Here is a 13,538-nt window from a genome sequence, read left to right on the forward strand (position 1 = left end):
TCGTGCTTTGCGAATTTAGGGTTTTTTAGTGTCGATTTCTACTGGCCTACTATAGGCTATATCCTAGTTTATAATATCGTAAAATAATTCCATTATGATTTTTAATGATGTGATAAAAATGTTTTTTGTATGACCTTTTTTGATGTGATTATCGCTCATAACTTTTTTATTATAAATATCGATGACCTAAATCGGGATAATGTTACTTACGCTTACGCAGTGCTCCGCTCCTGTTGGTCGCGTGATGATATTATATAGCCTTATTACCCTTCCTCGATAATTGGGCTATCTAACACCGAAAAATTTTTCAAATCAGACCTGTCCTGACGTAGTTCCTGAGATTAGCGCGTTCAAGCATATAAGCATATTATGTCATACCTATTGGGATATTTCATAAAATTACATTAACACCTAAAATAAGTAGTACAGCTTATTCCTACTGTATTATGAATACTATAATAATTTGCAATTTTCGTACATAAGGTCAATATTGACTAGGTATTCTAGAATATTATTTCACATAAACTTAAAAAATTATATCTTTCTGTGTATAGTTCTAAGGATTCGGGATAAAAAAGACAATGTTAATATAATAATCCAGTTTATTAGTAAACATTTCACCAAGTATGAACTGTAAATTCCGAAGCCATAATAACAAAATAAGATCCAATATTACTTCATAAACTGGCAACTAAGAGGAAGAATTCACGAGATTTCTTACGTATACTTAATAATAATTCATGTATTGAGTTATTGAGAAATAACTAAACAGTCTATAAAAACTAATAACGAATTTATTCATCACAATATAGGTAACTTATGATGCGCGCGATTAATATACAACTAAATTATATAAACACATATAAACTAGTTACAACTACTAGTTATGTGTAATAATAATAAATTACATTCAATATTAAATTATATCATGAAATTATTATAAAACAACAAAGTTTTATTACTATTTATAGTGAACACATTTTCTTTCTAATTGGGTATCTCTGAAATTTATTCTAATTTACATCTTATAGCGAACAAACAATATAAATTTTAAAATTTTAACACTTGATTTCTAAGTTTACAATTTCTTCTACTTATCTTAACCTAAAATTTTAATTACCAGTTTCACAACTGAATAAGTTCTTATTGGCGTATATTAGTCAGTTAAAAATAATTTAATGACAAATATTTTGAGAAAATATATGCCAAAAAATGACTTTAATGCAAATAGTAAAAGCTCTATTTAAAATTTATCATCTTTATAATAAAATTGTGCTTATTATTTACAACCGTTTAACTTAATAATACATCACATTAATTGACGTGGTAACTTTTCATTGCTTATTTCTAAGTACATACATACAAAATAATTATCTTCATATTGCTATACAATACCAAACAATGCTCTACAAAAACCAAATAATCTTAAAAGCACCAAATATAAAACATTAAATCCACATACAACTTATTTATCTAATTCTCTTCACCCTCATAGTATCAACTATCAATGCAAAAAAAAACAATTTAAACTATTATAATTAAAAAGCATACACTTAACATTTCAATATTTTAGGACCTCACCTCACCTTCTAGGAAAAACACAATCATCGAATTATATCTATTAAAAGAAGAGTTTGGGATGTAAGGATGTTTTTTGTTCTATCCTGTGAAATCGGTAACCTTTAGTGTAGATATGTATTTGCATAAAATTTGAATTCAATTTGAATATAATCAATGAACAGCTTATTTCGTTCTTACAACCACACACCTTTTTTCCTACAAACACAAAAACGTATAAAATAAAACAATTATGTTTTATCTCAACAAGGAATCGTCACAGCCTCTTCGTTTGCCCAACTGGTGACAAAGCTGCGGGGAACCCACTATGTCACCAAGAAATACGCTGAGAAGATATAGTTCTTTGGCTTGGTCTGGTGAACTTTTGTATTGGCTGGAAAAGAAAAAGCATTTATTATTATACTATAAATAAGGAGAAAAGAAGCGGTAGGTACTGTTTATTTTAAGGCCATTTGTATAGGGTCAAAAGAAACAATAACATTACATAGGTATACATAATATCAATGACTAGCTGCGCTCCGCGGTTTCACCCTCGTGGATCCGATTCTGTTTTTGTTAGCGTAATAGCCTATAAGCCTTCCTCGAACAATGGACTATCCGACACCGAATGAATTTTTCAAATTGGACCAGTAGTTCTTGAGATTAGCGCGTTCAAACAAACAGACAAACAAACTCTTTATAATATTAGTATAAATTATAATATCTATTATGAGTAAAAAGGTAGATAGAAAGTTAAGATAAGTTTACCAACACAACATTCGATCATCAAACGGCACACTAAGGCGCGGGTCAAACACAAGAGGCGCGGGCGCGGGCGTGCCATAAGCGCACCTCTTGAATCTGTTTTGCACCACGTCCTTCTTATACATTTTGTATGAAAGAATTTTGGAAAGGCGACGAGGCGGCACGCCACGGTTGCGCCGCGGGCGTACCGCAGGCGTACCGCAGGCGCGCTTCCCCCATCACATCCAAATAGAGGTCAATTCACGGTCATACACAATCAAAAACAAATCGGGTGGTAGTAGACCGGGAGATACTGACACAAAATTTCGAGTCATTTGTCTGTTACAATTTTTACAAAAAAAAAATTTGCAGATTTTCGGCGGTATGGCGACCATTTGGAATCGTCCGAAAAGTATGGCATGGCGATTTTCGTAAATGGCTGCACGACGATGGTTACCTGTGCAAAAGTTAGCCTGGTACAAATGGTTGAATTGTTTTTTTTAAATCAACACATTCGCGTCGGTATGGCGGGCTGTAAGTCACACCGGAAAAGTATGGCATGACACTACCGCCTACTTCTTTTTTATGGGCTATCGGTAAATTCTAAATTTTTTGTGTTACAAATCGTTTGACTTCGCTATTTTTCCGACGAGTTCGACTAACGCCCACGCGACTAAGCCGACGGTACCAGCGTTCACACCATCGTTTTTCTTTTTGTCATTGCGTACTAAGACCCCTGTAGAACCGCCATCCTGTTACAAATGACTCGAAATTTTGTGTCAGTATCTCCCGGTCTATAGGAGACGGTAGCCTGTCAGTCAAAAATGTGTTCTCTCTGTGTGGAATTATATAGAGCTGCTATTACATACCCTTCTTCGTTTTGTTTTTAAAGGTGAATTGAATTAATCGATGAAATGATTTACACAGGTGATGGCAGTAGGGAAAGTGAAAATGAAGAAGAGCATAATGAAAGTTCCCATGTATTTACAATGTCAGAAATAAAGATAATCCTGATTTTGATTGTGTTTTTTATTTATTTGTAATTGTAATAATATTGTGGAATGATCAGTACTGTAAATACTTTTGAACTGAGATTTTAATGATAAGATTTATATGGTTTAAATGTAAACCTGTGTTTGAAAACCATATTTTATCTATACTAATATTATAAAGAGGAAAGGTTTGTATGTATGTATGTATGTATGTATGTATGTATGTATGTATGGTTTTCACGCATAAACTAGGTACTGGACCGATTTTGATGAAATTTGGCACAGATAATCTTTAGACCCTGAGAAAGAACATAGGCTACCTTTTATTGCGAAATATGTACCACGGGCGAAGCCGGGGCGGACCGCTAGTACAATATAAATTTTGTGTTATTTTAACCTTCTTTTCTTCCATCATTACACCAGTACTACTTTAAAATTACTTTAAAAGTACTATAAAATTTTCCAAGTAAATTCCAACATTTCCAACAAAGATATATTTGCAATCGTGGGGTTATCCTCGCTATTTACTTACAAGGAATTATCAAAACAAAATCGTTACTTTCAAATTAACGTTACTTTCAAATCTCTTTTAGCACAAAAAACATAATTTTACTAAATTATGCATGAAGAAAATGCATTTAACCACTCTATATAAATATCATTTTCGGACGCCAACAGCGCGCCCGATGCGCGCCGGCAGCGCGCCCGAGGCGTGCCGGCAGCGTGCCCGAGGCGCGCCGGCTGGCGCGCCCGCGGTGCGCCCGATGCGCGCCGCGCCGCTTGTATATGTCCCGCGCCTAACGAACTCAATGCACTCGTCAAAGTATGTCATGATTCAACTACTATCATAAAAAGAGGTAACTGAAGTTAATTCTGGCTAATTAGCCACATTTCAATCTATCTACATTTCTACTTATACTATTATTGTGTGAAGATTAGAAAAAATCCACGTTATTATTCACAATCGAGCAACGTAGTTTTTTTATATTTCAACTATAATTTCGAAGTGTTGTACAATATTAACTATATATTTTGTAAGTTTTATATTAAAATAATTTCTGCTAACACTTGTAGTTTAGTTAAGTTAAGTAACAATACAATATAAAAAGTATTTATTTATTTTAATAGATATATAAAATTCTTATATGTAGAGTCTAAAAATTATAAGAACACCAGTTTATTTCGTATATTCTGGTGAATTAATTCGATTGCAACAAATGCGATTGAGAAATTTTAGCAAGTCATGAATACATTTGCTTTCCAAACTTAACCTTCACACACGAGACATTAAATTTTAAATTGATTGTATTGAAATACAGCCTAAATTAAACTTAATTATGATTTTAATTTTACGATTCTCGAGCAACAAATAATAATAATTATAGTTATAGTATTAAATGTTTAAGTACATTGACGTGTAAATATGATTTTATAAGGATTTTATTATATTTTGTTTTCAGTACCTATATCCATTGTTTATTTGACGTATTTCAAAGTTAGATTAGATGAGAGAAAGTTACCGCGGTTGTTGCATAATATCTGCTATCAACTGAGAGCAATCACGAGCAAGTACTTTGGTTAAACTTTGTATTTTGTACATACAAAAGTAAAATTAAATTTCAGGAAATTTAAAAAAAATTGCTACGTACATTCGTACCCCATAAACTTAGCTACTAATCACATCTTTAAAATAAATATATATTTTAACCACTGAAAGCACGAATACGAGTTAATAATATCAGAGTGTAAAAGTTATATTTTATATTATTCAAAATAAGTATACTAAATAAAATATGAGCTTCTCGCAAAATTTCTGACATACGAAACACATATTCTTCAAATTTCACCTTTCATATGCACTATCCATTTAATAACATCACCCTTTCGCGCAAAATATGTAGCAAAAACTACGTGACTCTCTCATACTATCTACAGTCCGGTTGCGTACGAGTTACATCAACGGCCCACTTAGCATCGGTGCATTCACAATCACTGGCCTGCTTCGCGTGGCCTTGAGTTTTGTAACCGTAGAAACCCATGCCTTCATGCGCCGTGTCAAGGACGACCATTGTTTTAGTGAACTTTGTATCGTTTATAAATATTTAATGACGCTTTTTGCAAATGTATACGAAGGTTTTTTTCTTTATTTGTCAATTTTACAAACAGAAATGCCCGTTTTTTTTACTTAAAGTTGGTTGGTAATTGTGTAAAAGTAATTACAAGCTTTTCCACTAAGTAAATGTTTTTTCCTTATTTCTTACAGCATTTAAAGTCAACTATGTTTTGTTTAGAGTTTTCTTTAGTATCCAGTTATGTTCTTAAGTACACTGCACAGACGTTTATTGCATAAGACATTTTAACGTCCACGTAAAAGCAAAATATCTACAAGAGGTAGTAGTGCTTTGAAATAAATGAAAGGGGAAACAAAGAGGACAAACTTATTTTCTGAGCGAATTAGGTATTATATCATTCTTTTTTTTTTAATTTAGGTACTATTGATCCACATTCCCCATCTTAGAAAGAGATAACTTGCTAAAAAATTGCTTTATCATCAGAAAAACTTAGGTAATAAAAATGTTGTCGCACAAAAAAGTGAAAAATACCTAAGTATTTTTAAACATTCAAGAAGTATTGCACCAAAGCATATAACTAAAACAAATATGGTCATCTGTTACTTGCAGGCCAATTCATCCTAAATCCATTTAGCTTGGCAGTCTGCCTAAAACGTTAGACAGTAAAGTGGCCCAATATAGACAAAGTTATAAAATCTAAACTTCACTGCAAACTGTAAGCTGGCGAAATTGTTTCGTATAGGCTTATTGGTGCAGATATTACAACCATAGTAAATTCTCATTTACTAGTTGACTAACCACGATTTAACGGGGCAGTAGTACTAAGATTTCACATAATGAAAAGTGATAGGAATTACTTGACTTACAAGGAAGTTACAGAGAATCAATGACTCGTTCTGTATTATGTATGTGCTTGCTCCGGGAAGGAAACGAAGGTATAGAAAATTCGATCCTTCTGAGAATCAATGAATGGTAGCAAAATATAATATATGTTACTGAATTTTATTATAATTAACTTTTCCTTTCTCTTTTATAAATACACATGTGACTTTGAAATATTTTTCTTTGCTTGGTTTCTATCTGATGGTTATAAATATATTTTTCTTTGCCATAAGAATAAAATTAATCGGGGTAGTAGCCCACATTTATTCAGTTATATTACTTATCTAATACATATAAGTTACATATGAATAAATTATTTAAAAATAAAGAAAACTACATGTTTGTACAGTAAACATAACTTCCTATTATTAAAAAAAAAAAATCGTGTGTGCCGAGCACACGTGTCAGAAGTGAAACTTCTTTGGCAAGATCCAAAGATATAATTGTCGCCTTACTCCGTGACGTGACGGTATTACCATGACCTTGAAATTTTACTTTCAACGCGCCTAAAGAAGTTGCACTTCAAAAATTACCTTACAAACCATTGTTATTATTTAGAAGATACATACCTAAATACATCAGGCCAGTCCATCTGCGGTTTCGGCTGTGTTCTAGCTCTCTTGGCATACTGAGCACATACTCGCTCAAACACACAGGCTCGTGTACCGAATTCACCGACTATGTATTTCTCTACCTCTTGTACATCGAATGTTTCTGGTTCGCTTGCGAATGTCAACTCGCGGCGGTTTCTTGAGCGGTATGTGGCTGGAAAAAATGGAGACTAATAAGTAAGCCATCCATTATGGATATGTATAGACCATCAGACTGCAGTAGCCCAGTTTCAAAAACACTGAGTAATGTATTTTTGATACATACATGGGGGTAAATAATGTAAAATACATACTGATTTAAATCGCTACTATGAATGTTAATTATACGAATCCTAATTTTGACAAATAAGAAAAGAAAAATGTTAGATTGTATTAAAAATGTTCTTATAGATAAACATGTTATACCTTATCTATAGGTAACATACATAGTCTTCTCGTAAAATTGATTAGCTATCCATTCCATCTATACAGCACTTCAAAGCTTTTTGTTTTAAAAGTTCGGATGATGTATCGCTTCTGAATTACCTACTGCCTGTGCTACTGCCTTGCTGTGCGACATTTTGTTACAAAATATAAATTGCAGTTGTATGGTTTTCATTTGTTTTTTCATGTATGTAATAATGTAGTATACATTTCTAATACATACATGATATTATCTGTGCTTAATGTATAGCAGTACATTTAATTTTAAAACTTGGTTGTGTCTTGTAAATAGTTTGTTAAATAATTAATATATTTGTTTAACTTTTTTATTTGTAGTATCTGTAAATAAATTTTTCAATTTTCCAAAACTGCAAGTCGGTGAAAATTAAACATTTAAATTATATTGCATGAATCGGTCGGCAGGATGAGCCCTTTTCAACAATAAAAAGGCGAAGCAAAATGTCACCGAAATTTTCTATATGCGGAAATACATATTTAATGGTCCGACTTCCATCGTAAATTTGGGTCTGTTTAAATAAATAATGCATGCAGCGGCACGATTTCCCGTATCGAGTAAATATGGAATATTGTTTTTGGTTAAATTGAATAGTGAAAATAATGTTTCGCGGTTTGATTGATTATTATTGGTCCATTTGTTCAATTGAAACTACATACGTTATGTTAAAGTCCTTTCAATACTTAGTTTTAAGTATATGTATAAATGCTGAATAAATCTAACTATGACTACTGGGACTTGTATGACTCTATATTGTAATACATATTTAGCAAAATTATGCTTCTTCTTATTAATTAACTCTCTCCTATATGTTACTTGTTAGCTATTAATAATGTAACTTGCCAAACATGTTTATCGTATATACTATGAAATGATTATTAATATAAAATTATAGTTTACTCTGATGTCCGTAAATATTATAAGGGGCAGATACACGTCACATGTGTGCCTCTGATTAATTATTATTTGTACGGGCAATTAGGTCATATACTTCCATGGTCATATTCTATGTTTTACAAGACTGACACAATTGTATATCTTACCCTGCTTGAGAAAAGAAATAACACCCTCGTGGTTTTATTGCTTTGGGGGTAACTAATAATAATATCGTAATTATCATTGATATTATTATTCATTTTACAAAAAGTACGAAGGTAAAGTATGGTGACTCACTAAAATATTACCAACCTTTTGATATATTAAGTAATATCTGCTGACTCTACATTATTTATTACTCATAATGACGTTCGCTTCCGTCCCAAAAGGGGCAATATTCTTTTTTACGAGATTCATTATGTATATTTTATGATAATAACATTATAAAACATATATTGCAATTTCGCTAAAATGTAGAAAACCTGTTCGATACTAACATGCATAATATAGCATTTATAAAATAAAGAAGCATGAAATATATGGAAATTACTTAAAAATAAGGATTTATTTGTGATCGATTAAATATTTGACTAGTGAAATAACTTGTGCAAGTAAGACATATACGATATACACACGTATACGATAGTACCTACCTAGACATATTTTTTTTTTTTACATATTACATATTACGATCATTGTTGTACTCAGTGGACTTTTATTATAAACTCGTATAAAGAAAACGAGTATTCAACACATTCTCAAAATTCTACACACATTAATATTATGATTCAAGTACTCTTAATATTAGTTTCACTTATTTACAAGGCATACATACCAGGACTCAACGAATAGCTCAATTTCTTCAAGAAATTCGTCAATTTAACACTACCAACTATAAATGGAAATCCAACGAGCTGTACTGGCAATTCAAATGGAGCTTCTTCAGTTGCAACATTATTAAAACAAACTAACAAAATTACAAAAGAACAACATATAACACCAAACTGCATTTTGAAATTTAGATTTTGCTGCTATCCCGCCAAAATTTTTCACGACAAGAACTATAAAACTGCGTTCTATTTTCAAAATTCGCGCGCGTTATCTCATTTCTTTTTTTTTTCTTTTTCAAATTAATAAAGCGCAGTCTACACGTGCTTAAAGCGGTACAGCTAGAACTGGCAACGATGGTAAAGCGCGGTGTGAGTGACACGGAACGTAACGGCTTCCCCGTCTCGTTGGTCAATCGGAAAGTTATGTCATTCTTGCAAGTAGGTTATTGTGTTCACTTGTACTTTCGTGCAGAATCTTCTCGATAAAAAAATATCTCAATTTGTTTAAACTAGCATCCTTAGATGTATATTTTATTTTTAATTAGCCTCTGTATGTAATTAGATAGACTGTTGAGTGTTGCCAGTTTTTTAACCAACCTTACTTCACCGTGAACACAAAGTTAAAACGGTTTTGTTCTAAAGTTATGTTTAGTTCCCCAAGTTGCTGTATTTACATGAATACACTTTTAAGTACAACTTCTAATGAAGGCTTGTAAAAAGTTTCGCAAGCTCATTTATATCAAGCATAAAAACTATCCAAACAACAAAGTAAATGTTTATAATTTATGATAATAACGAACAAGGCTAACCGGTGTGTCCTAACTCCTAGATCTTATAATTAATAATAAATGTGGTTTTATTTTATTGTCCTTAGTTTTAAGTATAATTGTGTAATGAATTAATAAAATAAAATCATATTTTTATTGAAATTTAAATCCAATGAGTAACGGAAGGTCAAGGAACTTTTATTATTTATATTCATATAAATATTAATAAAATAAAAATGAAACTAGTCAAGCGCGAGTTAAACTCACGCAATAAGCGCTCTGCGTCATTAAGTTTTTGTAATCGCATCAGCTTTTTAAACGATGGCAAAAGGCATTGCTCATTGCGACATAAAAATATGTGTAACATTTTATTAATGATAATTTAATTATGGCTAACAAATCTTATTAGATTTGTGAGCCACAATAATTAAATTCATAAAATATATTATAGCTATTTTGGTGAGTCTTTTCCCACAGCCTATTAATTGCTTTTTCAATTTTATATTTAATTGTTATAAGTACCTAAGTAAGAATAATAAAATTTAGTTAAATAGATATAGATACAAAATTCAATGCAGAAATATTATTTATAGTAACAACTTTACCTGGACTAAGAGCGTACGATAATTTCTTGATAAAATTCGTCACTCTCACAGCCATAATGATAAACGGGAACCCAACTAATTGCACAGGCAATTCGAACGCACTCTGCTCTGTGCCAACCAGCACACCGTGTAATACCAGAAATGTTAGCACAGTCCACACGTAAAAAAATTTCACAAGCTCCATCGTTCAATAAAAAAGTTAACACCAACTTCGAACAAATTTTAAACGAGCGCTTTGTTTTCAAACTTCGAAAGTATTCGAATTTTAAATTTGTTTTTTTTTTCTTGCACAGTCTACACAACCTTCGTGGTAACTTTTTCTATACGACGATATTTGGTGCTCGTTTAATTATAACTGACCATGTCTAACACGGGTACGCAGGTTAGTGTCGTAATGTAATGGACATAGTATCTATTACTAAATCACCGTGTCGATTAGGTTAGTCGTCAGGACTACTCGATTGGTCAAGGATTAAATAATCGTCTAAGTATGTGACGAGCGTCACGCACCAATGCTTCATTCAAAATATTTCATAGAAATTGTCATCATTTATTATAATATATTAATTATCTTATTGCATTTTCATTGCATTAATTAAAGCTTTTAGGATTATTTATTATTAGAAACGTAATTTATTATTCAATTTGGAAATTACACGTGAGTAATGTGCCAACGACAATTTTTAAATCAAAAGAGGTTTCACTATGCTTTGCCCAAAAACCGCGCGAAATGTAAAATGCGCGAACGCGCATGCGTTAATTCAAACGTCATCACCGTGACTGCACTGAAATTGCGATACAAACACTAACAACCCCACTGTCTATTGTTTGCAGAAAGTACTAGAAGGAATGTTATACAAGACCTTATCTAACCATTTGACACTACTTTACGCGGTATTAAATTATGTATCGCAAGAAATTTATATAATTAGCATGCAAGCTTGTTTGTACTCGTCAAACCGAATAAGTGTAGGGTTGCAGTTTTTAATCTTATCTAATATGTTGTTATGAGGAAAATTTTGTTTCTTTATAATACATAAATAAATTAAGCCGGTATTGAAACATTTCTGAAAATTTTTTCATCACCAGAAACCTATTTCGTGGCATGAGTGACATAGACCGGGAGATACTGACACAAAATTTCGAGTCATTTGTAACAGGATGGCGGTTCTACAGGGGTCTTAGTACGCAATGACAAAAAGAAAAACGATGGTGTGAACACTGGTACCGGCGGCTTAGTCGCGTGGGCGTTAGTCGAACTCGTCGTAAAAATAGCGAAAGTCAAACGATTTGTAACACAAAAATTTTAGAATTTACCGATAGCCCATAAAAAGAAGTAGGCGGTAGTGTCATGCCATACTTTTCCGGTGTGACTTACAGCCCGCCATACCGACGCAAATGTGTTGATTTTAAAAAAAACAATTCAACCATTTGTACCAGGCTAACTTTTGCACAGGTAACCATCGTCGTGTAGCCATTTACGAAAATCACCATACCATACTTTTCGGACGATTCCAAATGGTCGCCATACCGCCGAAAATCTGCAAAAATTTTTTTTTTCGCCAAACTTTTTGTACCAGTATTGCATTTGGATTTTTGGAGGGTATTTGATAAAATGTGACCATTATTATATTTGCCATACTTCTAGTAGGGGGAAAAAGTGCTGCCATACTTCATAAATAAATTTATTATTAATTTTTTAGAAGTGAAGATTTCTACCACCTAGATCTTTGAAATTTTGTATTTATATTTGTTGAACCTCAAACTTATAGGAAAGATTAATGCCATACTGTTACAAATCGTTCAAAATACGAATAAAATCATACAATAAAAAAAAATCTTATACACATTCGCCACCTCCCACAGGTATGGCATTATCACACTTCTATTTATAATCATTCAGGAGTTGTTGAAAAAAAAATTTAGAGTGTTACAAATGGTTCGGCGAAAAAAAAAATTTGCAGATTTTCGGCGGTATGGCGACCATTTGGAATCGTCCAAAAAGTATGGAATGGCGATTTTCGTAAATGGCTGCACGACGATGGTTACCTGTGCAAAAGTTAGCCTGGTACAAATGGTTGAATTGTTTTTTTTAAATCAACACATTCGCGTCGGTATGGCGGGCTGTAAGTCACACCGGAAAAGTATGGCATGACACTACCGCCTACTTCTTTTTTATGGGCTATCGGTAAATTCTAAAATTTTTGTGTTACAAATCGTTTGACTTCGCTATTTTTCCGACGAGTTCGACTAACGCCCACGCGACTAAGCCGCCGGTACCAGCGTTCACACCATCGTTTTTCTTTTTGTCATTGCGTACTAAGACCCCTGTAGAACCGCCATCCTGTTACAAATGACTCGAAATTTTGTGTCAGTATCTCCCGGTCTAACATCGGTTATATTTTTAAAACCCGGATCAACCTTTGACGGCGCGCCGCGAGGCGATGAGGGTTCCTAAAAATATAATTTTATTTTAAACTAGCTTCCGCCCACGACTTTGTACGTGCATCCCCGTTTTTCCCCGTTCCTGCAAGAATTTCGGGAAATCCTTTCTTAGCGGATGCCTACCTACATCCTAACATCTACCTGCATGCCAAATTTCAGCCCGATACGTCCAGTGGTTTGGGCTGTGCGTTGATAGATCACTATAACAGTCACCTTTGAGTTTTATATATATAGATAAATAAAATTATAACATTTAAATAAGCTAAATCGTTACAGGATAACCAAAAAACTATAAGACATATTTATTTAAGAACTTATAAAAAAACTCTAATAAACATGTTATGAATCTCTTAACAATTAGATGCTTAATCAGTGCTCTGAACTCTCACTCTCTAGAACAATTAATGCTCTATTTATCTTTAAGCATTCCGATTGCTCATATAATTTATGATAATATATAACATTATATCTTGAATTCGTCCGTATTTTATCCACTTATGTAAAGGGATTTCGTAGCAAAGAATTTATATTTATACATTCAAATCGCTGTAATATAAAAATAATTTGGAAAATCCAAAAGTGCACGCCTCATAATTTTTTTTTTAATAAATATTTATTAATTATTATTTTTGTTTATTTAATAACAATTAAACCACATCGAATCAGACCCTGAAAAATGAAAGGGTTCTATTCCTGAGCATACTCAAGCGTAAGAGAA

General features: G+C 32.6%; 1 protein-coding gene across 2 annotated transcripts; it reads right to left on the reverse strand.

Annotated features, from left to right (window-relative positions):
- Positions 1-589: 589 nt before the first annotated feature.
- Positions 590-11,166, reverse strand: LOC149899595 (uncharacterized). 2 transcript variants are annotated; one of them, XM_090113955.1, is made up of 3 exons: positions 10,376-11,166; positions 6,817-7,012; positions 590-1,951 (listed from the first exon to the last, which is right to left on the reverse strand). In XM_090113955.1, the coding sequence occupies exons 1-3, from the start codon at positions 10,557-10,559 to the stop codon at positions 1,816-1,818; spliced, it is 516 nt and encodes a 171-aa protein (XP_089970081.1). In that variant the 5' UTR covers positions 10,560-11,166; the 3' UTR covers positions 590-1,815. The 2 variants fall into 2 exon arrangements, with proteins under 2 accessions (XP_089970081.1, XP_089970082.1); XM_090113956.1 differs by lacking the exon at positions 10,376-11,166 and adding an exon at positions 9,009-9,361.
- Between the last annotated feature and the right edge of the window lie 2,372 nt (positions 11,167-13,538).

This window comes from Colias eurytheme, chromosome 20 (genome assembly GCF_061535395.1).
Source record: "Colias eurytheme isolate Ceu_HAF_F1 chromosome 20, ilColEury1 Martin Lab GWU primary, whole genome shotgun sequence".
Classification (NCBI taxonomy): Eukaryota; Metazoa; Arthropoda; class Insecta; order Lepidoptera; family Pieridae; genus Colias; species Colias eurytheme.

Excerpts from the sequence above, each read along its gene's own strand:
- LOC149899595 (XM_090113955.1), bottom strand. The coding sequence starts at position 10,559 with ATGGAGCTTGTGAAATTTTTTTACGTGTGGACTGTGCTAACATTTCTG. Across the intron at positions 7,013-10,375 it reads ATCGTACGCTCTTAGTCCAG|CCACATACCGCTCAAGAAAC; the intron begins GTAAAGTTGTTA and ends CATTTTTTCCAG. Across the intron at positions 1,952-6,816 it reads GACTGGCCTGATGTATTTAG|CCAATACAAAAGTTCACCAG; the intron begins GTATGTATCTTC and ends TTTCTTTTCCAG.